At 34.7% G+C, this 27,915-nt stretch overlaps 4 protein-coding genes across 4 annotated transcripts; all 4 read left to right on the top strand.

The window, feature by feature from the left end:
• Positions 1 to 255: 255 nt before the first annotated feature.
• Positions 256 to 1,197, top strand: LOC119803429 (olfactory receptor 4A5-like). The gene has a single exon (XM_038314735.1). The coding sequence runs from the start codon at positions 256 to 258 to the stop codon at positions 1,195 to 1,197; it is 942 nt and encodes a 313-aa protein (XP_038170663.1).
• Positions 1,198 to 11,009: 9,812 nt separating this feature from the next.
• On the top strand, positions 11,010 to 11,942 carry LOC119803451 (olfactory receptor 4A15-like). Its single transcript, XM_038314793.1, has one exon. It carries the CDS (start codon positions 11,010 to 11,012, stop codon positions 11,940 to 11,942), a length of 933 nt encoding a protein of 310 aa, XP_038170721.1.
• A 6,604-nt stretch (positions 11,943 to 18,546) lies between these two features.
• On the top strand, positions 18,547 to 19,215 carry LOC119803500 (olfactory receptor 4A8-like). Its single transcript, XM_038314858.1, has one exon. It carries the CDS (start codon positions 18,547 to 18,549, stop codon positions 19,213 to 19,215), a length of 669 nt encoding a protein of 222 aa, XP_038170786.1.
• Positions 19,216 to 26,468: 7,253 nt separating this feature from the next.
• On the top strand, positions 26,469 to 27,413 carry LOC119803521 (olfactory receptor 4A5-like). The gene has a single exon (XM_038314890.1). The coding sequence runs from the start codon at positions 26,469 to 26,471 to the stop codon at positions 27,411 to 27,413; it is 945 nt and encodes a 314-aa protein (XP_038170818.1).
• Positions 27,414 to 27,915: the final 502 nt, after the last annotated feature.

The raw sequence follows: 27,915 nt of genomic DNA, 5'->3' as shown, positions 1-27,915 counted from the left end.
TTTGGTCGCATGTTCCATCAGTCCCATTCCAAGTGGACTTGGTGGTCTCCCATTAGTTCTGTCCTGCCGTCTCAGTGGGTGAACGCGTCCCTCATGGTTCTGACTTTCGTTCTCATGATCTCTCTCCATCTGCTCCTCATCAGAACTTTGGGAGCTCAGTCCGGTGCTCCAATGTGGGGCTCTGTCTTGTTCACAGTTTGTGGCAGCCCTGATCTCTTGCGCACGTTCACTGGAACAAATCTGATAGAAGAATAAATGGGCCAGAACAACAATGTCACCGAATTTGTCCTGCTGGGCTTCACTCAGGATCCTGTGGGGCAGAAAGTATTGTTTGTCACGTTTGCACTCATCTACATTGTGACGATGGTGGGAAACCTGCTCATTGTGGCGACAGTGATCGTCAGTCCCTCCTTGGGCTCCCCAATGTACTTCTTCCTTGCCTCTCTGTCAGTCATGGATGCTGTTTATTCCACTGCCATCTCACCCAAGTTGATTGTAGATTTGCTCCGTGATAAAAAGACCATTTCCTTCACAGCATGCATATGCCAGCTCTTTATAGAGCATTTATTTGGTGGTGTTGATATTGTCATTCTGGTAGCAATGGCTTATGATCGCTACGTGGCCATCTGTAAGCCCCTGCATTATTTGATTGTCATGAATCGACGGGTATGTATCCTTTTCTTAGTGATGGCCTGGGCAGGAGGGTTTGTACATGCTCTGTTTCAAGTTCTTGCTGTGTATAAACTTCCTTTCTGTGGTCCCAATATCATTGACCACTTTGGCTGTGACATATACCCATTATTGCTACTTGCATGCACTGACACCTACTTTATTGGCCTCTCTGTCATTGGCAATAATGGGGCCATGTGTATAGTGATCTTCATCCTCCTCCTATTCTCCTATGGAGTAATCCTAAGATCTCTTAAGAATCACAGTCAGGAAGGGAGGCGTAAAGCGCTGTCCACCTGCAGCTCCCATATCACTGTGGTTTTCCTCTTTTTTGTTCCCTGTATTTTCATGTATGTTAGACCTGTTTCTAGCTTTCCTGTTGATAAGGCCATCACTGTATTTTATACAGTTGTCACTCCTATGTTGAATCCTTTAATATATACTTTGAGAAACTCAGAGATGAAAATTTCTATGGAAAAACTCCTGCAAAAGTTATTAAGTCCCAATAGAATAAGGCTTTCTTCTTGATGCTTCTATTTGTAAGCACTAGGCAACAATCATGAATGAAGTCTAGTTTACATCTTGAACATTCACACTATCCCTTGCCATTGTGAAATTACTGAATTTGTGACTCTCCTTTGTAAATAGTTTTCATTGTTGTGTTTTTATAAAATAAATACTGAAGCTGTTTATTGTATCATTCATTTTCTATGCTATCTATTTTAACATTTTTAATGAACTGTTTATTGTAGTTCATGTCAAATTTTCAATAAATAATTTGCTTTAAAATTTTTTCTAGAAAATATTTAATCACTTTTTCTTCTCCCCTTTCTTTCCCAGTATCTTCTCCCTTCCTATCTTAACCAACACCATGTTTTCATATTCTCTTTCTCTGTACTTTTCCCTCTCAAACCTCCTGAAAGTAAACGTAAAAAATTAATAAACAAAAACAAGAAGCAAAAAACCAACAAGATAAAAATGGAAAATGAAACAATTTGAAAGTACCCCCCCTACAACACACAGACACACACATGCACACACACACACATACACACATACACAATGAAGCAAAACAAACCAAAACAAATCCATGGAGTTAATTTTCTGTTGGCCAACTACTCTTGGGTATGAGCTTTGTGCTGGAGTATGGTAGATACACCTAGTGACATCCCATTGGAAAATATTGTTTTTCCCCTCAGTAGGTATCAATTATAGGTAGTCTCTTGTTTAGATATGGGACTTGGTTTCTACATTCTTTTTTCATTACTGTGATATTGTGTAACTTGAATCTGTATAGGTAGTGTGCATGCTGTCAGTCTCTATGAATCCATACATGCAACAATGTCTGGAAATCATTGCCCCATTAATTCATCTACTACATCTGACCTTTATAATCTTTCCATCCCCTCTTCTATGGAGAAATTCCATTTAGAAAAAATGTTTAATCCTAAATGGCTTTCTCAATATAATTTAGAACAAAATAATTTAGAACAATATAATTTAGAACAAATATTTAGTCCTTAATGGTTTTCTCAATATAATTGATTTGGTAGAAATCTTTAGGTTATCATTTCAGCTAATTCTATATTGTCATTTGTACTACAAAACTTACTCCATTTACAATTTTCTATACTGTTTTCCTTTATTTTGATTAATAAAAAATTCCCAATTAAATTTAGTTTGAAATAATTCTCTTTAAATGTTTTATAGATTAAGATAGTTACAATCTGTGATTTACTAATGATGTGTAGGTATTATATAGTGGTAAATTGACTTAATTTTCAGTTTATTATCAATGATAGTATTTATTTCTGTGTGGTGAGAAACCCACAGTCTACTTGCTATTCCTTGTTAACTGTGATATTTTTCTTTTTTATTTCCTTATTTTTTTATTTTTCTTAAAAATTTCCACCTCCTCCCCTTCTCCCATTTTCCTCCCCTCCCCCCTCTCCCCTTCCCTCTCCAGTCCAAAGAGCAGTCAGGGTTGCCTGCCCTGTGGGAAGTCCAAGGTCCTCCCCCTTCCATCCAGGTCTAGGAAGGTGAGCATCCAAACAGACTAGGCTCCCACAAAGCCAGTACATGGAGTAGAATCAAAACCCAGTGCCATTGTCCTTGACTTCTCAGTCAGTCCTCCATGTAAGCCACGTTTAGAGAGTCCGGTGTGATCACATGCTCCATCAGACCCAGTCCAGCTGGCCTTGGTGAGCTCCCATTAGATCAGCCCCACTGTCACAGTGGGTGGGCGCACCCCTCACGGACCTGACTTTCTTGCTCCTGTTCTCTCTCCTTCTGCTCCTCATTTGGACCTTGGGAGCTCAGTCCAGTGCTCCAATGTGGGTTTTTGTCTCTATCTCCATCCATTGCCAGATGAAGGTTCTATGGTGATATGCAAGATATTCATCAGTGTGGCTATAGGATAGGGCCAGTTCAGGCACCCTCTTCTCAGCTGCTCAAGGAACAAGCTGGGGACATCTCCTTGGACACTTGCGAACCCCTCTAGAGTCCAGTCTCTTGCCAACCCTCAAATGGCTCCCTTAATTAACATATATACTTCCCTGCTCCCATATCCACTCCTCCTCCATCCCAACTGTGCCATTCCCCCAAGTTCTCCCCATCCTCCCCTTCTCACTTCTCTCTCCCCATCTCCCCTTACCCCCATCCAACCCCCACCCCCAAGCTCTCCAGTTTTGCCTGGAAATATTGTCCACTTCCAATATCCAGGAGGATAACTACATGTTTTTTTTGGGGGGGGGTCACCTTCTTATTTAGCTTCTCTAGGATCATGAATTATGGGCTCAATGTCCTTCATTTATGGCTAGAATCCACTAATGAGTGAGTACATACCATATTCATCTTTTGGGGTCTGGGTTACCTCACTCAGGATAGTGTTCTCTATTTCCATCCATTTGCATGCAAAATTCAAGATGTCATTTTTTTTTTTTTTACCACTGAGTAGTACTCTAATGTGAATATATTCCACACTTTCTTTATCCATTCTTCCATTAAGGGGCATCTAGGTTGTTTCCAGGTTATGGCTATTACAAATAATGCTGCTATGAACATAGTTCAACAAATGCTTTTGTAGTATGATAGGGCATCTCTTGGGTATATTCCCAGGAGTGGTATTGCTGGATCCTGGGGTAGGTTGATTCTGAATTTCCTGAGAAACTGCCACACTGATTTCCAAAGTGGTTGCACAAGTTTGCATTCCCACCAGCAATGGATGAATATTCCCCTTACTCCACATCCTCTCCAGCAAAGGCTATCATTGGTGGTTTTAATTTTATCCATTCTGACAGGTGTAAGATGGTATCTCAAAGTTGTTTTGATTTGCATTTCCCTGATCGCTAAAAAGGTTGAGCATGACCTTAAGGGTCTTTTGGCCATTTGAACTTCTTCAGCTGAGAATTCTCTGTTCAGATCAGTACCCCATTTTTTAATTGGGTTAATTAGTGTTTTCAAGTCTAGTTTCTTGAGTTCTTTACACATTTTGCAGATCAGACCTTTGTCTGTCACGGGGTTGGTGAAGATCTTCTCCCAATCAGTAGGTTGCCTTTTTGTCCTAATGACAGTGTCCTTTGCTAGCTTTCCGCAGGTTCAGAATCTATCAATAGTCTTGTTCTCCATTTGTTTTCATCATTCAGAAGTTTTACATTTTCCCCTTGAGATTTTATAATTTGTGTTATTTTAATTAAACTTTTAAATTGATTTCTATCCTGCAATTTTTAGTGATAGTGACAAATATGTAGGGAAGTTAAAGCATGAATTTAGACACTTTATCAAGAATCTTTATATAATGTGTTGAAATTTCTGTTAATTCCTTGAATTGGCAAGATAAAAGTGATACCACACTGAAATAAGTACTTTTGTTTCCAACAATTTCTTCCCAATATTTATAACATATTTCCTCATTATGCCTCTGTACCTCAAGGCTTTTAGAACTGATTGAGAACTTACTTTGCTGTTCTTAATTCAGGGAAGAAGGCTGCTGCCATTTCATGCTGTTTTAATCATTGCTTGCCTTATGCAAATGCATCAAGATGAGCATAGTTTCTATATGTTACACTTTGGAAATTTTTTTTCATATTATGTGTTTTCCAAATCGTCTTGGGAGTCAGCTACTTATTGTTGGCAAGATCAGGGACTCTTGACCCCAGGGACTACAGAAATGAAGAAGCCTATTCAAGAGACATTGTTTCATTTGAATTTGTTCCAAATATTCTAACTAGCTTATCTACTACAATAGATGTGGCTACATAGCTAGGATAAATGAAACAACTATTTTACTAATTAAATTATCTAAAGACCTTTGAAAACTCAAAGACTACCAAGTTTGTGTATGCTTTCATTTGACATTTTATCCTTGATTTGTTCTCTTGTAATGTTTTTCTTCAATCGTGAAATTTGTAGGATGTTACGGTTTTCCTGGACCTTCTCCATTCAAGGACATGTTTCTAAACAGAAAGAAAGAGTCCTTGGTGATATTCTACTTCAAGGTCATTAAAAATAGAATATTTCCTTTACTCACTGAAGTTCTTCATCACCAGTGTTTCAAAACTTAAATATCTACCTGTGTATTGTTAGGTACCACTATATTTATGAGATATGTCTATAGTTATACTTTGTTTGCGTTTTAACAAATAAGGCTTGCTTGAAGATCAGAGTGCAGAGGCCAGGCAGTGTAACATGAGGGCTGGCTATGAGAATTTCTGTCCTGCCTGGTTCCCACAGCCGGCAAGTCCCAAAGAAAATCACACAGAGAGCCTACATTAGGTTATAAACTGATTGGCCCATTAGCTCAGGCTTCATATTAGCTCCTTTAATGTATATTAACCCATTATTCTTATCTATGTTAGCCACATGGCTTGGTACATTTTCTCAGCCAGGAAGATTACATCTCGCTTCTTTGGTGGTCTGGACTGGACTGGGGAAAATAGGCTTCCTCCTTCTTAGAATTCTCCTGTTCTCATCACCCCGACTCTACTTCCTGTCTAGTTTCTGCCTGGCCAATCAGCGTTTATTTAAAATATGATTGCCAGAATACAGACAATTCTCCTGCACCAAGGCAGGGGTAGCACACTCCTTTAGAGTCAGACAGATCTCTGTAAGTTCAAGGCTATCCTGGTATAAAAGAGTCAAGTGGTGTTGGCCCATACCTTTAATCCCAGTACATAAAGGTAGGACACCTTTTATCCCAGCACTAAGGAGGGTAGACACAGGAAGGAATATGGCTAGGCAGAGAAAGGGATATGAGTGGGAGGAGACAAAAGAGGATGGAGTCTTGCAGTTAATAAGAGGATGCAGTCTGAGGACAAGATTACCCTTTGGGTCTATGGATTCCGTAGAGGTAAAATATCTTTCTAGTGGCTAGCTGCACTGATTTTCTGATCTCTCAACTTTTACCCCCTAGTATCTGACTCTGAGATTTTATTAAGAACAATTAGAATTTGTGCTACATATGTCAAGCCTATCATATTTCCTTGAGACAAGGCCTCTATGGAGTGCTTTACTTCAGTGACCTGAAAATAATTAGAGATCACCATTCTTGCATCAGTAAATAATTATGTTGGGCAAATAAGTTTCCCTTCATTCTATTCATTGTTTATATACTTATATAAACACAGATTCTTTGTTTTTTTTCTTAAGATATTTTCCCTGAAAATGAGACTATCCAACTATCTTTTACAGTAAGTATTGATGTCATATTTAAGTGTTTTTTATTTTATATATTCACTCAGATACACATATACCTCACAAAGAAACTGATATAAAGGGAGTTTGCCACTGTGCTATTCTCTCTTTTCAGGTGTTTGAGGTTACTTGATGGTACATTATGAATGAAAATCAGAGTCATTATTTAGTGTCGTGATCATATCCCATTTATTTTTTTCTTACATGCAGTTGAGAATAATATGAAAAACTGAGTGAGAAGCTTTGGTAGGTGTTTATATTTAGATGGAAAGGATATAGAGCATGATGTCTTCATATATTTCAATTCTCCATCTTTGAGTGATAATTTTAACCTCAGAAATGTATGCCCATTGACTTTTTCTTTCATTTACTAACAAAGAAAGCATCTTGATTAAACATGCTCTTTATCTTTCAAATAATACATTAGAAGCTGCTGGATTTATCTAGCTCATTACACAAATTAAAAATTTTCATTTTAGTGGAACCTATGACCTATTATGGTGACCTATTATCCATTCCTTTGTGACCCAGAAGAGCCAAGTTGGAAGTAAGCACATGGGAGCATCTACTCCCGAATGACTAAATAACAAGCCCAATAACAAAGAAAGCTCATAATCATTGTTAATTTTTTTAAAAAATACTATTTTAGTGGAGTTATTATATTAATATCACATAGTAATTAAAAAATTGAATAAACAAAATGAAAGTCATTATAGTCCTATCTCATATAAATTAATGCCTCCATCAAAAGTTTCCATAACTATCAAACAGTAGGACCATTCTCTGCCAATATTAGATCATAAGTTGCAACTTCACAAACTACATTTTCAACTCTGCCACAAAAAAGCAGCTGTGCAGATTCTCTCTGACCATCAGTGCAGGACTATGGTTTGCTGGAGTGATGTTATGAATGGGGACTAAGTTCCTTCCTCTTCAAGTATGTCTTAGATATTATTTGCATTACTTAAATATTTCTTCAATCTTAGCTCATAATATCTTGTTAAATATATCTGGACATTTGTTTTCTTTTAGAATTTTCAAATCAGTCACTCATTCTGTCAAAATTTAATGCTTTTATCCCTAGCAGTCTTTTCAAATGAGATGATTTCATTTGAATTAGTTCCAATTATTTAAACAAGCTTGTTTATTAAAAATAAACAAATAAATAGTGATGCCACAAGGAAAGTCAGAGACAGTATTGTGAATATAAATGGAAGAAATATTTTTCTGGTCAGAAGACCCAGGAAGCCTCTGGTATTTAACCCTTGATGTATCTGATTCTTATGCTTTTTTTATCATTATAACTATCTATGTATGGATGGTCTCAATTTCCTGGGGTCTTCTACATACAGTGGGATTTTTTTATTAAGGAAGTACAGAAATTTTATCTGAGTGATAAAGACAGAAGACTTCTGGATGTAGCCATGAGAAACTTTTTCCATTAATACTTCAGCAATTTAAACAACTATTTTTTCCTGCTCAGTTCCTGGCTTTTTTGTGAGACACATGGATGCGTCTATAATTAATAAGTTCAAGACATTTTGAGTGTCTTTAATACAATTTACAAAAAAGGAATAATTCATATAATTAATTTTAGGGTTGTCAATTTTTAAATAAAATGACCATATAAAAAGGGTTAACAATTTCTATTTATTAGGTGGGCATTTAATGCACATGCAAACAATTTATCTTTGTATTTTTATAAAGAAGTTCTCTTAGAATGTGACAGTATCCACTTAACTATGAGACTAACTGTTGACAATATATAGTATATTTAAATTTAGCTTGGATATTCTTACATTTATCTGAAAACTAAGATAATAGAAAGTTTTGTGGAAGTTTGTTTTCTGAAGGCTATTGGGGTTCTTTCCTTATATATTGACTGTAGATATCTTGTCATGGGCTCTGTGAAGTCACACAGGTACATATAAAATAATTGCTGCCCTACCAGCAAAAGAACCTTTGAATTTTATGGAACAAAATAAGAACCATGTTGTGAGTACATGAAACCATAAAAAGGAATACAAACGAAAGCTTCTTGTGATCCACTGAAATGCAACTAATGTTTTAAGTTATATAGCATCACAGAAAGTATCTAAATTGGGAAAATTAAGACGCTACACAGAGAAATTAATCATGAAGTAAGTCTATTTGCTCTCAGTGTCACAGACTACTTAGTTTTGTGTGGGGAGGTTGCATGGTACATTTTTATTTCCACTTTTATGTCTTCTCTGTGTTTAGGATTTTTAGTAATTACTGAAAATGCAAAACTCAAAATGAGAGAAAGTGTAATATTGTATCTTTTGAATCTGAGTTGATTAATATGTTTATTTTCATTTGTATCTGTGTTTTATCAAGTGATATAACTTTATCCTCTATATGGATGAGAAAACTTCAGAGCTAGGCAAAGTAGTTTTTAAAATATAAGACTATTTTCCAAAAAAGTCGTGTTCTCAATAGTGGATTACTCAATTAATTTTGAAGAAATGTGTTAACAGTAGTTCTAAGTGAAAGCAGTCATACTATTCTCCAGTGTTTATAGAATCAACCCTTTGATAATGTACATTATATGGAAGTCTAGTATTATGTAACCTCTGTGCTCTATTTTTCTCTATTACATAAACACTTACTTAAGGTTCTAGAAGGTTTGGTCTGGTGAAAAATAATGCTAATCAATATTGAAGCAACTGAAAGTGTAGAAGTACAATGCAGAAGACAGAATTGAACATAAGTTATGTGATAACCCTGTGTTCTGTGACAGGAACGCCTATGCAGTTGGGAACTTCAAGAATGACAAGGACAGATGTTTTGGCTCAGACGGCAGCATAAATGTGAAGGAGACCTGTATAAGGTGCATCCCAACTGCTTTTACAGCCATCCTGACTCTGCACATGTCCTCTGGTACCAAGTCCTTGGACAAGAAATTTTCTTGATTGCTATTAGTTCAGTTGTATTTCTTCACAGGTAAATATTGATAATAATAGTACATATAATAAAACAAATTATTCCTAAAATGCATGATTTTAATCCAAGTCCAGAAAATGGTTCATGAGACACACATGTGCTGTTTTTTCTAACCCAGACTATGTCTACATTCCTGTTAAGTGGACAGAAATTCTCATGACCTTTTCTCAGCTGATGCTCACAGTGAACCATCTGAGAATAGTGATCACAGCCACCAGTGAGATCTCTGATGTCCTGGGCAGTGTTTAGGCATTTCATAAGAACACCATCAGACACTCTAGGAGATGGATGTGATGGAAGTCCCTGTGGTACAAATGTTGAAACAGAGGCAGAGGAGACTTACTTACTAAGACGGACAAGATCAGGATGACACAAACTGAGTGAACCTCGTGCTGTAACCAGGTGTGGCTTCAGGGTCCACGGCTTTCCTCATTGCTTTGTCCGTCAAGTATTTCTCATGTTCCTTCTTGCTACACCATGTACAATAAAATGAAAGATATCATTCTGTCACAGTAGTTATTAAATTTCATTCTCCACTTAGTATCATTCAGGAGGCAGCGGTAAACTTGGAAATATTGTGCAAATGTGAAAGGAAGAAAAATGATGTCACAGGGGGATGGACCATTAGATTCTGTGAGACTGGGAAAGACTGAAATATTGTGCAATCCCCCTTTTATTCAGGATGCAAGCAGAGACATGTTTGTAATTAAGTTTAAAAAATGAACTCAACCAACACCTTTGCATTCTGGTTATGCATTTTCTTTGAGTGCTCAAAGGATTCTCATTGCTATGTGAGGACCCTCAGCACCTAGGATGTATTAAGATTAAAAGCAGTACTCACTCTCTCCTTTCTATTTCTCTTTTCCTCTCTCTCTCTGCCTAGCTTTTCCGAGATTTCTGGGGGAAAATTTACTGTCTACTGCTAGATTTGGTAAGAGCTAAAGAAAAACAACTTGGAAAAAACCCGATGATGGATGTACTTGTGTTACTAATTTGTATAAATATTTATGAAATGGAACTGTAATTACTAAAATGTGTTAAAGTTACATGAAATAATTGCTGCAGGTAATTGTGTGCTCAATAATATTGGAAATATTTGGTGCAGTTCAAAATCTCCTTTTTTTATATTAAGTGAGATATATGATGACTAAAATTATCTTGTGAGGTATAGTATCTAGGCCTAATGGTGCAATATAATAGCACTGACTTGGATCCTCGAGGAGAAGTGCTTTTGTGGGTACTACACACGTTCATTTTAAAAATATTATCCACAGGTGTTACCAGCTCAGAGTATTGTTCTGTTTTACTTGATATACTTGTGTTTAATGCCACAATCATTTTTCAAGTTTCTTAAAGGAGAGAGCTTTTTTCTGTTGATTTGCTACTATCAATGCTAAGGTGTAATGTGCTTTAAATAACTACATTTAAAGGTATGGGGGACAGAGATACCTCTCTGAACATTTCTGTCTGGAGTCACTGATGTTGAGATAAGCCAGTAATTAAAGATTTATTAACAGAAACTGAATGGAATTTGTTTCAAGAAGAAGCTCAATAGATTTTTCCTAATGTCCACTGCTGTTTAACTACTGCATCGTGAAAGAATGGATTGACAGTATTATTTACACTTTGTAGCAAGCCCTGTTCTCCTGAGACCCTTCTCTGAAATAAGCATTATAGACGTATAAATGGGCCAGAACAACAATGTCACCGAATTTGTCCTGCTGGGCTTCACTCAGGATCCTGTGGGGCAGAAAGTATTGTTTGTCACGTTTGCACTCATCTACATTGTGACGATGGTGGGAAACCTGCTCATTGTGGCGACAGTGATCGTCAGTCCCTCCTTGGGCTCCCCAATGTACTTCTTCCTTGCCTCTCTGTCAGTCATGGATGCTGTTTATTCCACTGCCATCTCACCCAAGTTGATTGTAGATTTGCTCCGTGATAAAAAGACCATTTCCTTCACAGCATGCATATGCCAGCTCTTTATAGAGCATTTATTTGGTGGTGTTGATATTGTCATTCTGGTAGCAATGGCTTATGATCGTTATGTGGCCATCTGTAAGCCCCTGCATTATATAATTATTATGAATCGACGGGTATGTATCCTTTTCTTAGTGATAGCCTGGGCAGGAGGTTTTATACATGCTTTGTTTCAAGTTCTTGCTGTGTATAAACTTCCTTTCTGTGGTCCCAATATCATTGACCACTTTGGCTGTGACATATACCCATTATTGCTCCTTGCATGCACTGACACCTACTTTATTGGCCTCTCTGCCATTGTCAATAATGGGGCTATGTGTTTAGTGATCTTCATCCTCCTCCTTCTTTCCTATGGAATCATTTTAAGATCTCTAAAGATTCACAGTCAGGAAGGGAGACGTAAAGCCCTGTTCACCTGTAGTTCCCATATCACTGTGGTTTTCCTCTTTTTTGTTCCCTGTATTTTCATGTATGCCAGACCAGTTTGTAGCTTTCCTGTTGATAAATCCATTACTGTATTTTATACAATTGTGACTCCCATGTTGAATCCATTAATATATACTTTGAGAAACTCAGAGATAAAAAATTCTATGGAAAAACTTTTCCAAAAACTATTAAGTCCCAATAGAATAAAATAACTACTTGCATTGTGAATGTAATTTGTAAATATTGGTTTTTTGTTGTGATTTTTAATAATTAGTGTAGTTTCTTATAGTATCATAAATTTGTTGTACTTTTTAACCAATTCTGATGAATTGCCTATTTCAGTTTATGTCAGTTTTTCTATAATTTTCTTTAATTTTTTTATGCATTGATTTTGATCATGGTTTTTCTTCTCTTTCATCTCTTCCCAGATCTTTCTCCCTTCCCCTCTCATCCAACTTCATGTTATCTCTCTCTCTCTCTCTATATATATATATATATATATAGATAGATATATATATATATATATATATCCCCCACTCTCTCTTTCTGAATTCCCTTTCTCAACTTTCCCAAAACCAAACTTCAAAGAACCTTCAAAATAAACAACTGAAAACCCAACAAGGTAAAAGGCCAAAACCAAACCAAATGAACCCCCCCATACACACCAAACCCTATCAAACCAATCCATGGAGTTAATTTTCTGTTGGTCAGCCAACTATTCTTGGGCATGAGTTCTGTCCTGGAGTGTGGTTACTACACCTAATAACTATCCATTCAAAAATATTTTCGTTTTTTTCTCCTAGCAGGTGTTAATTATAGATAGCTTATTGTTAGGTATGGGACTTTATGTCCACTTCTCTCTTAAGTACTGGGATATTACGTAACTTGAATCTGTACAGGTAATGTGTATGCTGTCAATCTCTCTGAATCAATACCTGCAACAGTGTATAGAAAACAATATTCCTTGAATTCATTCATGGCCTCTGACTTTTACAATCTTTGCTCCTTCTCTCTGCTTAGGTCCCTGAACATTGAAGTATTAGATAGAAATATTCCATTTAAGATAAATATGATGTACTTAGTCTTAAATGGATATTTGGTTCACTGGAATTCTTTAGGGTTTTCTTTAAACTAACTGTATATGTCATGTGTATTAATTTTTATTTATAGTTTTATCTATACAACTTTTATTTATTTTGATTAACAAATTATTCTAATTTGATTAAACTTTAGTTTGAAATAATTCTTTTAAAAATGTTTTTGCAGATTAATTAAGATACAATCTATGATCTACTCATGTTTTTTGAATTGTGTAAGCCTTGTAGAGTTGTATATTGACTTAATTTTTATTTTGTTATCTCTCACAGTATGTGGTGAGAAATCCACAGTATATTATGCCTTGTAAACAGTGGTATTTTTATTCTTATTTTAATGATTGTTACTTTTTATTGTCCTAAGATTATTTCCTACTTTGATAACATTCCATGTCCTGCATATCTTATGTAAATCTTCTATGGATCTTGTTCCAGAATGTTTAATTTGGTGAATTTATTTTTTTCTAATCTAATACTTTATTATTAGATACCAGTGAAAAAAGTTTTGAAAAGTAATAAAATATATCCTATCAAATAATTTTATTTAAGCAACATGTCTGCAATAGGAAGAGCATTGGCTGGTGGTGTGTTAACTGGGTAGGTAGTCTGGAGAAGAGCTAACATTCTGGTCTCAGTAAATCTTCTTTCTGTGCTGTCTGGAATCCATCAGTAGTTTTGTTCTCAGTTTGCTGTCATCAACCAGAAGTTTCACATTTTTCCTTTGATTTTTGTACTTTGTGTTATTTTAATTAAACTTTTAAAATGCTTTATATCCTGTATTTTCTAGTGATTGTGACAAATATGTGAGAAAGCTAAACTATGAAATTATATACTTTATCAAGATTCTTTATATAATGTGATAGGTTTTTTTTTAAATTCCTTGAATTTGCTAGATGAATGTGATATGTTGAAATAAATATTTTTGTTTTAATAATTTTTGCCCAATATTTATGACATGTATCCTCATTATGTTGATGCATTAGTTAAAATTGAAAAATAAAGATCATTATTTGGAAGATAATCCCTAGTTTATCTCATGCATGCAGTCAAAATATATTTATAAATCTCTCCAGTAACAAGATTTTGGGTTTACTATTAATGTCCATAACCCCCTCACAGAATCCTTTAATCCACATTCTGATAACCTCAGTAATGGCCAGTGTTTTAGTAAGTTTTATCAAAGAAAAGCCATGATAAGTTGCACACATTTAAATCACCATCAGTATGGAGGGTTGTAGTTGGTCACATGATTTACGGGGCAAGAAGTTTTCTTAAATATACTGTTGTTTCTCTTTCTTCGACATATTTATGGTAATTATAAGTGATTTATGAACTAATGTGTTATAAGTAACAGAAACACTTTGGTAATACAAGCTTAATGATATATTATTTATAAAAAAGCTGAAAAATAGGGAGTTGAAAAATTACATGGACTAAATTACTGAGGGAAAATTTATGCTTATACAACTCTAAAGTTATTTTTTGTATTAAAAAATCAAAATATCTCTCTTTATGAATGGAATGATCCTATACTTAAACTATACTAAGGATTCCACTAGAAAATTAGTTATAAAAACCATCTTTAATTAAGTAACAGGATTACAAAATCATTATTCAAAAACAAATGGAATGAGAGATTGGAGGCAGAGTAATGGATAGAGCATGGGAAAGAATAGCTTTTCCCATATATATTTAATTGATTAATAAATTGCATGTTGTTGAGTGAAGAAATCTATACAATTACTGCCAAGGCCCAAGGGCCATCACTGAGGGGTCAGGAAGTGGAAAAATTGCAAAAGTCAGAGGAAAATGGGGATTTGAGTAAGGCAGTATCTTCTGGTCCTGAAAGACAGCAAACCATGAAACTACAAAATGCCCACATTTTAGTATAGTACCTACCACATAAAACTACCAAATAGAATGTTTTTGAAATCACTGATTCAACCCTTCTTTGCATATGTGCTGTTAACATTTCCATTATTTTAGTTATGTTAATAACATTTTACCTCATAAATTTTGTAGAAATCATGTAACTCTTAGAAACAGTCAAGTTCCTCTACATATGTGAGATGGGCTTTGATGACCTTTTTCTTGTAGTCACTGATTTGATTCTTTAGATGCAGAAAGAGTGCAAGAGACAGAGATTTGGGAAGACAGCTGTAAAATACTTTCTTCTCAAGATGACAGGATCACTGCATTCATGAACCCACAACATCTGAAGTTGCCTGATCAAAATCAAGTCAGTTGCATATGGGGGAGGACTTCACAGGCTACTTCCCTAGCTGAGGACCTATTTAAAGTTAATAGTCTCTGGGTGAGAGGAAGTTTTCTCCCATATGTGGCTCCTGGTACTGGTATATTACTAATGCTGCAGCGGATGACCCTGCACTAATGCTTATGTATATGGTCTAATTGAACACAGTGGAAGGTATAAAAAACAAAAAATAATAGATAGGTGGATAAGACGTGAAGTTGGGATGGTTATGTGGCAGGGTTTCATAGGAGTTGGAGAGATTGAGTGTGAGCATTATTAAAATATATTGTGCATACTCATGAAATTGCCATAAAAACAAAAAATTATTTATAATTATATGTGCTCACTCATAATTGGTTTTTAAATATAAAATAAAGAAAATCAGCCTATAAATCACAATCCCAGAGAACCTAGACAACAATGAGGACACAAAGAGAGACATACATGTGTCTAATCTACAGGTAAATTAAAAAAAGACAAGATCTCCCGAGTAAATTGGGAGCATGGGGACCATGGGAGAGAGTTAAAGGGGAAGGGAGAGTCAGGGAGGGGAGCAGAGAAAAATGTATAGCTCAATAAAATCAATAAAAAATATTAGAGAAAAAAGCACAAAGACTAGAGATGCTCTTTAACTTGCAAATAATACACTTGACACCACAGAATTTAATCTAATTGTTTCATGAAATTTAAAATGATATTATTAAATAAGCCTATTGCCTAACAGTTTTGGCTCATATCTAGGCCTTTGTGACACAGAAGAACCAATATGTTTGTAGTATATCTACTCACTGGATTGATAGCAAGTTAAAATAAGAAATTATATTGGAACATATTTAGCATTGTAAATTTTAGGAAAATGTCAATATTTTATATAGTAATTATTGATTAATGTTAGACAGAAATTAATAAGATGAACAGAATGAAGATTATTATAGTTCCATCTCATACATATCCAAGCGTTAATCAAAATCTTTGTTTCTCCAAGATGAGGAATACCTATTTTCAGCCCCAGTAGATGAGGAAGACCCAGCTCTCAACCTCTGTTCCTCAAAGCTAAAATTATTCACTATGATCATATGTACAGAGTAATCCATATGGAGGTACCCCATTTGCTTAGATTTACTTTGTTTGTATTGTTAATTATGTTGATTAAAAATTAAAAATGTTAAATTCTATTGTGCTGACTTTCATAAGATCATTTTCTAGTAAATGTTTAATGTAACATGAGCCCAACTCCTTCATAACCATAGACTTTTATTTTTTCACCTCTCTGCCTCTAATTTGTCTCATTTAGTTAGAAAGTATGAATTTTACATTCATATCACCTATACACATTCAAATTTACATTTGTATGAAAATTAGCAACCAGCAAATAAAAAAACATAGAATACTAGAGTTTTAGATATGGACTTTATTTGCTTGATATAAACATTTACAGTTGTATTAGTATTCAAGTACTAGATATAGCTTAATTTTTCTTTATGGCTGAAGTTTTATATTTATAAGACTATTTTTTTACTTTTTTAGGATTGATTTTATTTCTTTAATTATTTGAATTTACACTTGAAATATTTGGCCTTGGAGGTTTTGTGAGTGGATGACTCAATACTAAGTTTAATTTTTTTTGTAGAGATAGTGCTATTAAGTTTTTATTTAACCTTTGCAGATATAATGTCTTTTTTAAAAGATATTATTTCATATTTAATTATTAAATTTTCTTAAAATAATTAATAGCAATTTAAACGGAAAGCATTCGTATTCTTCAATTTTGTGGAATCAGATATTTAATAAGCTATAGTGTAACTTGCATTAGCTTAAATATGATACAGCTGAAGGTTTATGTTCTCAGTTTGTTGTATAATAACTATATTGACTGCTAGAAAATTTGTTCAGGTGGAACCCAATGCCAATTAAACAATGAAAGGTGTTAACACACACAAAACCAAGTGTGGACGCGACAGTTTTCCATGCTTATGCTTTCCTTCATTGTGCCTTTGTCAGACTGAAGCTCTTCAGTATCAGGTAACAACAGAAATGTTGTTCAGTAATGTAGAAGTCAACATAGTTGCCATCCGAAGGGACTGAAGACTGCTTGTGGCCTTACCCACTATTAAATCATGTAGATGAGTTTTCCCTTGATTGTTTCTCATTGAAACATAATTTGTCACAGGATTGTGAGCAGTTAAATGTAATGTAATTTCTAATACACTTTTAACCTCTGTTCTATTCTTTCTGCCTCAGAGTATGTTTATAATAGTCATTAACAGAGGTTCTCATGGACCTTGAAACTGATAAAATTACATAAGAACAGCACTAGTAATAGCTAACATTCACTTAGATGTCACAAGTAGTGAACAGAACTTGAAGAAAATGTAAAACTAAATGAAGTACCCTAGGTTGTTTTAGATCCCTGTAATAAGATAATATAAGTAGTAAGTGGATGATCTTAACACTGTAACACAAGTACAAAATCCAGAGTCCAGAGAATTCACCACCGAGCTACTCTCTCTCTTTTTCAATGTGTCTGGGATTATTGCATAGTACATTATGAATAATAAATCTAGAGTCATTATTTACAGTCATTTTCCTATTCCATTTATTCATAATTAGAAATATTAATGTAGTGAATATAAGCTTAAAGATTGATTATACAAAGGTAAATAAAGAAATCTATGACAGTATCATGTAGAAAGATAGCTTTGAACTAATGGCACTTAAGACAAAGAAGCTGGAAAAACTCAAATTATGTTGTCTAGTTTCTTTAACTTAGAAATTGTAAATGGAGTCAAGTTTGTAACATGTTTAATAAATGATCCGTAGTCATTCCTTCCCATACTGGTTATAACATTTTTGTGAGCATTCTGTATTTGGAGATCTGGACACTGAATTTTACTTGAGTACCTCAGGATGTACCACTATCAATTTTTCAGTTTTTATTTCTCCCGTTTCATCACCTAATTTATCACAAGAGTTCTGGAAAGAAAAGCCTCAACTGGTACAGTAGTCAGGGACAGTTGTGGGTTAGTTCATTTCAGCTAAAAGGAAGTGGGAAAATGTGAGATCCAATGGTGAAATGAACAGAATTGCAGCTCTTGAGAACCCTGGCTATCAGAATCAAAGAAAGTAATTGATACAGATGGTACTGTGCACAATAATGTTAGAGTTATTAGATATAGTACAAATAAACTCTATTGAGCCTGGATAAAAGATATAGAAGTCTTTTGAAATGTATTTAGTTACAATATAATATAATAGCCTTGTTCTTAAGTGTTTTCTTTTTGAAGCCTTATAAAAGGATCAATAGGTCAGAACAACAATGTCACAGAATTTATCCTCTTGGGCCTTTCTGAAGATGCTTCTGTGCAAAAAGCATTATTTGTGATATTTTTACTCATCTACGTTGTGACAGTTGTAGGAAACTTGTTTATTGTGTTTACAGTTATCACCAGTCCCTCTTTAGGCTCACCAATGTACTTCCTTGCCTGTCTTTCACTCCTGGATGCTGTTTATTGCAATACCATCTCACCCAAGTTGATTGCAGATTTACTCAATGATAAAAAGACCATGTCCTTCACAGCTTGTATGGTCCAGCTCTGTGTCAAGCATTTATTTGGTGGTACTGAGGTTTTCTTTCCGGTGGCAATGGCCTATGATCGCTATGTGGCCATCTGTAAACCTCTGAACTATTTGACCATCATGAATCGACAGGTGTGCATCCTGCTATTGGTAATGGCCTGGACTGGAGGATTTGTTCACTCTTTCCTTCAAATTCTTTTTGTTTATAACCTTCCTTTCTGTGGTCCCAATGTAATTGGCCACTTTATGTGTGACATGTATCTATTATTGGGGCTTGCATGCACTGACACTTATTTCATTGGTGTCACTGTGGTTGCCAATGGTGGAGTGAGCTGCATAATAGTCTTTATCCTTCTCCTAGCCTCCTATGGAATAATTCTAAATTCTATCAGAACTCATAGTCAAGAAGGGAGACACAAATCCCTGTCTACCTGCAGCTCCCACATAATGGTAGTTGTCTGTTTTTTTGTTCCCTGTATTTTTATGTATGCCAGACCTGTTTCCAACTTTCCTATAGATAAATCCATTTCTGTTTTTATACAGTTACCACTCTGCTGTTGAATCCTTTAATATACACTTTGAGAAACTCAGAGATGAAAAATTGCATGCAAAAACTTTGGCATAAAATGTTTACTACAAATAGAGTAAGAAACTCATTATGCTAAGAAATTACTAGCTATATCAATCGGGAATAAATTCTAACAAAGGATCACCTTGTATACTCAGTGGATCCCAAACATTCTAGGAAGACCTCAGAGAAGGAGAATGCATTATTTTTTGAGCTTTTATATTGAATTTGCATGTATCCATGTCATGTATTTTGGTCATGTCGACACTACATTTCCTCACCTCCAACTCCTTCTCTATCCTCTCTTACCATTTTTTCCCTCCCAATATCAGGTGCACTTTTTAAAAACCCACCCCGTCAACCTATATTTACCAGTAAATAAATCCTCTGTGGAGTATGGTATGTTTCAAGAGGCTGCACCTGAAGAAAACCAACTCTCCTTGTTCCAGTGGTCACAAATTGCCAAAGGATTTTCAGTTAGATGAGGGATTTCATTACTTCCTCCCTCATCCATACTGGAATTTTGTCTGACTTGATGTATTTAATCTTCTGCAGATAGTCACAGTCTCTGTGAGTTCATGTGTACAAATGTTTGTAGTGTCTAGAAAACAGCATTTACATCATCTTCTCACTATCTCTGGTTGTTATATCTTTCCACCCTATCTTCCATGATGATTCCCGAGCATCGTAGAGCAAGGATGTAACGAACATGTCCCATTTTTGTTAAAATGTGACACTTTCTTATTTTCTTCAAGTTTACCACTTGTGACTCTCTATATCCATTGACACCAACTGCAAAAAAATAAGTTCTTATGATAAGGGCTAATTTGTGCACTAACGCTGTAGGTGGCAGCACATGGCTTTAATTCCAGCACATGGGATGCAGAGACAGGCAGATCTCTGTGAGTTTGAAGCCATCCTGCTCTACAAAGCAAGTTCCAGGACATTCAGTGTTGCTGTACGGAGTAAACCTCTCTTTAAAAAAGTGCACTAGCCTACAGGTATAAAAATAGGATACTCAGAATTCAGTGTCATAATATGTCTACTTAGCAGAATAATAGCAGTGGGTTTTCTCATAGTTCCTATGACCTATACAGGCATAGGTTCTCAGTGTAGTTAATGTTAATAATCAAAATGTATTCACATTCATGACATGAAAATGTAGAACCAGCCTGGAATTGTATCAAATGATAAATGGCTTAAGACAAATGTAGCACAATGGAATTTTATTAAGGTGTACATAAAATGAAATTATGAAATTGGCATGTAAATACATATAGATGAGAATAATGATTCTCAGTTGAAGCAACCCAGAACCAGAAATAAAAACAGGCATATTCATTCTCATGTAAATCTTAGATAAATTTACTTAAATTGAATCATTCGTAGAAGTCAGGAAATTATTCAGAGCAATTGTTGAATTTCAACTTAAGGAGATAGAATGTGTGCAGTATGAAGTGAGAAAAGGAAACAATGGAAAAAATATTAAATTGACTAGGGTATGATATAAGATAGAGGAGGTAGTATGGGAAGGGATAACTGACACTAAAAACCTTAAAAATCACATAGAAACCTAATAATTAAAAGTTTCCTAAAATGCATAAATATGCATATATTCACACATATATGTAGATAGTTGAAATAAGAAGACCCTATATTTAGTGATGGTACTTCTAAGAAAAGATATACACATTTCTGACAGCTTAAGTTCAGCATATCTGTAGAGCAAGTTTCATGAGAGCCGGGGTAGTTACACATGGAAACCCTGTCTCAACAAACAAGCACACACACAAACAAACAAGAAAACAAGAAACAGAGAAAGAATACGCTGTAGTGGAGTTGTGAGGGTGGCTGGATACTACAGACTATCAGATAAAAATTCCTATGCCAGTAAAGGTTTTTTTGTTGTTGTTGTTAGTAAGTAAGGTCATATACAGCCCTCAAACAAGCCCACAAGCAGACTGTTGTGATAGTAGTTAGTAAGCCTACAGAACTTTACCTTAAGACTCTACAGCTGAAGGCAACACACACATGGACCATAGAAAATGGATAATTAATGTGATACTAGCCTGGGTTTTTCATCCACTTTGGCTAGCTTTCATACTGGAAGGTGCTATGCTTACCAGCAGGGGAGAAAAGCATTCAATGACAAAGTAAGAATAAAAAGGATGAGAAAAATGGACTGAAAGAAAAAGATTCATCAGGGCCCTAACTCCTAGAAATTTGGATTCAAATATCACCACTCCTACTAGTGTTCAGACCTATAGTTGACAATCTTTTTAAGAATAATGTCAACTACAACAGATTCTGCAGTTCCAGGTTCTTTTTTTCAGAACCCCAGCTTCTTGGCCAGAGTGTCTCTCAAAGGTCAGAGTAAAGTTGTACTCTGCCAGATTATGGCTGAGGAAGGAGACAGGATCAGCTTTCTTTAGACTGATTTATACATTAATGAATCTCTAAAGTGTTTCATAATATGCAACAGTACAATTTATTAATCATTTCATCTATAATTTTTATTTTGCATTATAGCATTTTAACCTAATCTACACAAATTTCATATACATATACAATGAATTTTTATCATATCTTCTTCCTATTCCTTTTGACTAAAACTCCAAGAACATCCATCTAAATATTACCCTGCATAAAATCATGTCCTCTCTTTAATTTATTGAGTCCAATTAGTGTTGCCCATGTGTATATGGAACAGAGTCATCCTCATTAACTTTTAATCACAAATAACTTCTCAAATAGGTGTGATGCCTGGAATGTTGACTGACTTATCTTGTAAGGGTCTTGTGCAGGTAACCATGGCCTCTGTAAGCTCATGGTTAAATGGCTGTCTCATGTTAGAATAACATGTTTTGACATGTTATTAAACTTTTTTAATTTAAACTTTTCTTTGGCTATGTTTCTGAGTCTTGGTGGTGGCTGTGTGTGTGATAGATATGATCCATTTAATGCTAAGTACCCCATAGTCAATTATTCTCTTTTCTCTGACTAGTTTTAGCTCTCTTTAATAATGTTGCTACTGCAAAGAGAACTTGTTTTGATAAGGGGCAAAGACTGAACTAGTCTATGGGTATAAAGATAAGCACTTTAAAGGCATTGAATACTATATTAATTTAAGAAAATGGTAGTAGCAGGATATCCTCTACTGTCTGTTGCCTGTTAAACCCCATGTTCTTGGGTAGGTGAGCAGTACTAGGAATGATCTCCTTTTCAGGACCAAGCCTTCAGTCCACTTTGAAAGCTGTTTATTATCCCCAAGAGTTTAGTGCCTCTATTGCACCAATGGGTTATCTTGATGGTCCAGCCATAATTTTAGGATTACAGTTGTGTAGGGGTATTGTTAACTTTTCTCTCTCTTAGCAGGATGCATAGAACTTTCTGATATCAAGTCTCTACCAGGGAAGTAGTTAACCTTTGGATTTTTGTGTATAACATTATAAGTTTCTCATGTCCCTTGGCATTTAACTACTCTCCTTGTAAGTAACTCACCACCTCTTCCCTAGAGATTTGATTGTTCATGAAAATAAGCCTGTGCAGGAGAGGTATCATTTAAACTTCTGCCATGCCTTCTAACAAGCTCATTTATTGGTTATATGGATGACCTAGAGCCACACACACGTAAGATTATCTGTACACATAAATGGAAAATTATTGTCTCTTTCAATTGGCTCAATGGATTTTTAAAAACTCAATTATACTCAAGGTAAAAGATGCCTTAGTATTTAGCCCTCAAGTTAATGTCTTCCTTTGTATACATCACTGCTTACTGAAGTTTGTGGAAGGTTTCAAATACCTTGGAATTAGGAAAAAAACTGAAGTTGCTCTGTTTATGAGGAAAATGTCATAAGTTTTGCCATGTTCTTAATCTCAGCTTTTCTATTGTTATTTAAATATTAGAAACATTGAAGAGCTAAGCACATGGTAGTTTTGGTAAATCCTCAAGGAAATATCCTCTTGTCTGCTTCAACAAAGTAAACTGAAAAGACAAAAATTCATGTAACTCCCATTGGTGCTTATCTTTTGTTTATGTATGACTGTAAAAATGGGTTTGAATAACTAGTTTCCACTAATCTAGTCATTTATATACATATTTGTGAAAACTAAGTAACTTTACTTTTGTTTGTTATTTTCACAACAGATAAGAATTTTCAATTGTTTTTCTATAGTAAAATAGTGGTAATATGTGTTAGTGTCTTTGCATCTGTCTTCACAAATTTACTCATATGCTTATATACCGTAGCATTCTCTAATAAAAAAAGTAATGACTCCCTCCACTGCGGATAAATGCAAACTGTGAGTTCTTGAAATAATGAACTTGGAATACAAGGTGAGTATTCCTAAGATGTACAATGGTTTTCTTGAATGTTAGAGAATCTCATGAGCAACATGTGACTAGGGCAAAGTAATGTGGAAAAAAAAAACCACACAGAAGTTCATTGGAATATATGAGAGTCCATTTGCTCTAATTTTAAAAACTGGTTGGTGCCTATTTTCTATTTACCAATTTTTTAAAAAGTGTGTGCTATATGAATAACAATTAAAAATTGATTTACTACTTTGGTTTATACTTTATAATTTCTAAACCATTTATCAAACAAAAGCTAACATATATATGTGTGTGTAATATATATGTGTATTTGTATTAGTAAATGTAATATTCCATATATCAAGTGTATTTGAGCATAAGCAAAAATATTTCATGGTTTTGAAGCTTATGATAGGTTTTAATGTATGAATATTAAAATGATGTCAGCCAACTTGTTAGTACATATATGCAGAAAAACTCATGATCAGACTCTTGGTGATATTCTTTTCCCTAGTTACTTAATTTCTGTGTTAAAGTACCAAAATGTTAATAAAAATTGTGTTAAAATAATTTTCCAGAAAAAGTTTATTGGCTAGTGCTGAAAGCACAATCATATTATTATACAGTTTTTATTGTGTCCAAATTTGTAAACTTTGTGACATAGAATATGAAGTGAGTATTCATGTGATGTACTATAGTGTACGTGTATTTCGGGATGGTCAGATTGTCTCATGAAGGGCATGTGAATAGGGCAAATTCATCTGAGAAATAAACACAGATGTTTACTGGAACATATAGAGAACATTTGGTATTAGTTTTCGTAACCTGACTGATGTCTATTTTTTTATTCCAACATAAAACAAAACAATTTATATTTAAGATCTTCATTTTACTGTGTTATTGAAATTCTTAAAAAGGAAAATGAGAGATTTGATCAGGTAAAATATAGCACTTGTAATAAATTAATGTGAAGGTGCAAAACATTAATGAAACTGAAACATGGAAGATCGATTATTGGAGCTACAACACTCTAGCTTGTCATTCGACAAGACCGCTGATTTTTTGTCTACAACACTCTAGTTTGTCATTCAACAAGACTGCTGTTTTGTCTGTAGCTTTTATAAGTGTTGATCTTCCAAATTAGCTGGATCAGATGCTGGTGTAATAGAAACTGTACACACACAGGGATCATCATGCCGAGCTTCTAATTATAGATCAGACCCTCTTTCACATAACCCCCTCCACTATTAAATCCATTCAAACAGAATCCTCTTTCTTGCTTCTAGACATAATATATTCACTCATAGGTTAAAAAAATATTCCTTTTACTTATCTATGTAAAATAGATGCAGTATCATACCTCGGACTAAAGGCAATAATTCTTCTATGACAGGAATCATGATAGTTTTTGCCCTTTGTTTAGACAGAAACACTTAAAACAATACTTACTACTATCACATGCATATCTGAAAAGATTTTGAGTAGTGTTTTATATATTCTACATGTACCTGCAGCAACAAAGACATAGGAAAAGGAGAATCTAAGTATGCTTTTCCAATAAAATGATAAAGTGGAAAATAGAGATATTTATGATATGGACCAAGAACAATTTAATAGCAAGGGAATCTACTAGAGACTGAAATGTAGCCAAATGACTTCAGAGTCCATATTATTAAACACAGACCTATGTTCTTCTTGTAAATATGTTACACGTCCTTTCTAGGTATCATCACTGCGTCATTATGTGATCATCGTAGTTACTATATTCTATTTATTAGTGATTAGAACTTTTCCAAAAACAGTAATTAATGATTTTATATGATTATGTGTAAATTGGAAAAATATTAGCCAAGTGAAAAATGATGAGGTTGCATTTGAAAAGATGGTGAAATCTTCTCATCTAATCATTTTCTTTATGTGTAAATTATGACATATTGGTAACTAATTTAGAAAATGACCCAGACTCATGTCTTCCTATCTGAAGGCTGGTTATTCATTTTAAGATGTTGCTTTTATGGATGTGCACACTCAATTTTTAATTGAAAACTTTGTATCCAAGAAGTTGATACTTAAAACTAATATAGTATTCTCTATTCCAGTTCTAAGTTTCTGTTTTCTCCTGTTTTACTATTTATGTCATTTAAGAGCAAGAAAAACTTAACTGATGATAAATAAGTTGATGATATGATCGGTGAGATGACTTCTGAGTTATTTGAATTCAGTAAAATTAAGGATGTGTGGTCAAAATTGTGGTTCCTGGGAAGTCTCATAAAAACTGGTTGAAACAATTGCCACAGACAAAAATGTTCCAAATCAATTTGTAGTTACTTGATACAGTTTCAAGTAAAATCTCTTAAAATTTGATGAGAGCTCTACCCAGACTGAAAGTCTTTTGAGAAGTATAAGTAGTATGCCTAAATGCTACAATATTATGGCAATGAGCATTACATTCCTAGAAATCAAGATCATATTTTGAAGATACTCTTATCAGACAACATGAGTTGCAAAAGGTTTGTTTTATTTGATATAATAAAATTTTATTAATATCATAGAAGCCATATTTCTGAAAAGTAAGAGTCATTTTCAGTCAACACTGGTGGCAGGGATGATTCAATGTGTTTTAATATAAATCATCTTAAGGGATGGCAATGATACATGGAAGCAGGGAGGTCATGAGAAGTGGTACTACTTGTAGGGTTAATAAAATAATCATAGAAGAAATAGAATTATAAACAGAGAATCTGTTTGGTTTCATAGAAGGATTACTCAAGAATTGTTTACTAAATATCTACTGCAGGTTCATCATTATAGAAGAAAATTATGATGATGATGATATTCTCTGTGTCATAACACAATCATGTTCACAACATCACAGAAAGTCTTGTTCTCATGAGACGTCATCTTTGACACAGTGCTCTGAAAGTGTCAATGGGAGAGACCAACAATGTGACAGAATTTGTCCTTCTGGGACTCACTCAGGATCCTTCTGGACAAAAAGCATTGTTTGTCATGTTTTTACTCATCTACATTGTGACAATAGTGGGCAATCTGCTCATTGTGGTGACTGTAATCGCCAGCCCCTCCTTGGGCTCCCCAATGTACTTCTTTCTTGCCTGCCTTTCATTCCTGGACATTGTTTATTCCACTTCCATCTCACCAAAGTTGATTATGGACTTAGTATGTGATAAAAAGTCCATCTCCTTCACAGCTTGCATGAGCCAACTCTTTATAGAGCATTTATTTGGTGGTACTGAGATTGTCATTCTTGTGGCAATGGCCTATGACCGCTATGTGGCAATTTGTAAGCCATTACACTATCTAACCATCATGAATCGAAGGGCTTGTATCATCTTACTGATATTTTCCTGGCTTGGAGGTTTTACACACTCCCTGATTCAAATTGTCTTTGTTTTTAACCTTCCTTTCTGTGGTCCTAATATTATTGACCACTTTATGTGTGACATGTCCCCATTATTGGGACTTGTGTGTACTGACACTTACTTAATTGGTCTCACTCTCATTGCCAATGGTGGAGCTATGTGCATTATTGTTTTTATACTTCTCATACTGTCCTATGGAATCATCCTAAGGTCGCTCAAGAATCACAGTCAGGAAGGGAGACGTAAAGCTCTGTCCACCTGCAGTTCCCACATTATGGTGGTTGTCCTCTTTTTTGTTCCTTGCATTTTCATGTATGCCAGACCTATTTATAACTTTTCTATTGACAAATTCATTACTGTATTTTATACAATTTTCACTCCTATGCTAAATCCTTTAATATACACTTTGAGAAATTCAGAGATGAAAAATTGTATGGAACAATTCTGGAGTAAAATGTTAACTACAGATAGAATAGGAATGTCTTGTCACTGAACATGTAACTAAGTGGACAAGAACGATCAGTGGAAAAAAATCCTAGCAAAAAAAGTATCAAAAAATTACAGACAACTAATTACCCCGAGACAATGATAATTTTCCTCTCCCAGGGATTAGTTTTTTTACTGGTTGTACAGTGCTGAGTGGTCAGCCCTGAAACCATACACACATAAACAGAAAAATGGATTAATCTAGTTATATTTATATATTTTATGTATGCATATTCTTTTATACATGTATATTATGATAATAAAACCTCTAGGAGACTATCAATTTAAGAGTGGAGGGAAGAGGATGTATTCAAAGGAAGGCAGCTGGGAGCCACTGGAGGTAAAAATAGGGAGAGGTAAAGTGATATAATTACTCTTCAGTTAAAGCATAAATAAAAGCAATATCCTACTCAACACATTTCTCTGAGATACCCTATAAATGTAAATTCCTTAAAAATAGCAAAGTAGCCTTTCATATTAGAATCAATTAAAAGTGAATTTCAGGAAAT

The sequence above is a fragment of the Arvicola amphibius genome, chromosome 17 (genome assembly GCF_903992535.2).
Source record: "Arvicola amphibius chromosome 17, mArvAmp1.2, whole genome shotgun sequence".
Classification (NCBI taxonomy): domain Eukaryota; kingdom Metazoa; phylum Chordata; class Mammalia; order Rodentia; family Cricetidae; genus Arvicola; species Arvicola amphibius.
This window is presented reverse-complemented; position numbering and strand designations above follow the sequence as displayed.

Bases quoted from the DNA above. Each gene is read 5' to 3' on its own strand.
- LOC119803429 (XM_038314735.1), top strand. From the start codon at position 256: ATGGGCCAGAACAACAATGTCACCGAATTTGTCCTGCTGGGCTTCACT.
- LOC119803521 (XM_038314890.1), top strand. From the start codon at position 26,469: ATGGGAGAGACCAACAATGTGACAGAATTTGTCCTTCTGGGACTCACT.
- LOC119803500 (XM_038314858.1), top strand. From the start codon at position 18,547: ATGTACTTCCTTGCCTGTCTTTCACTCCTGGATGCTGTTTATTGCAAT.
- LOC119803451 (XM_038314793.1), top strand. From the start codon at position 11,010: ATGGGCCAGAACAACAATGTCACCGAATTTGTCCTGCTGGGCTTCACT.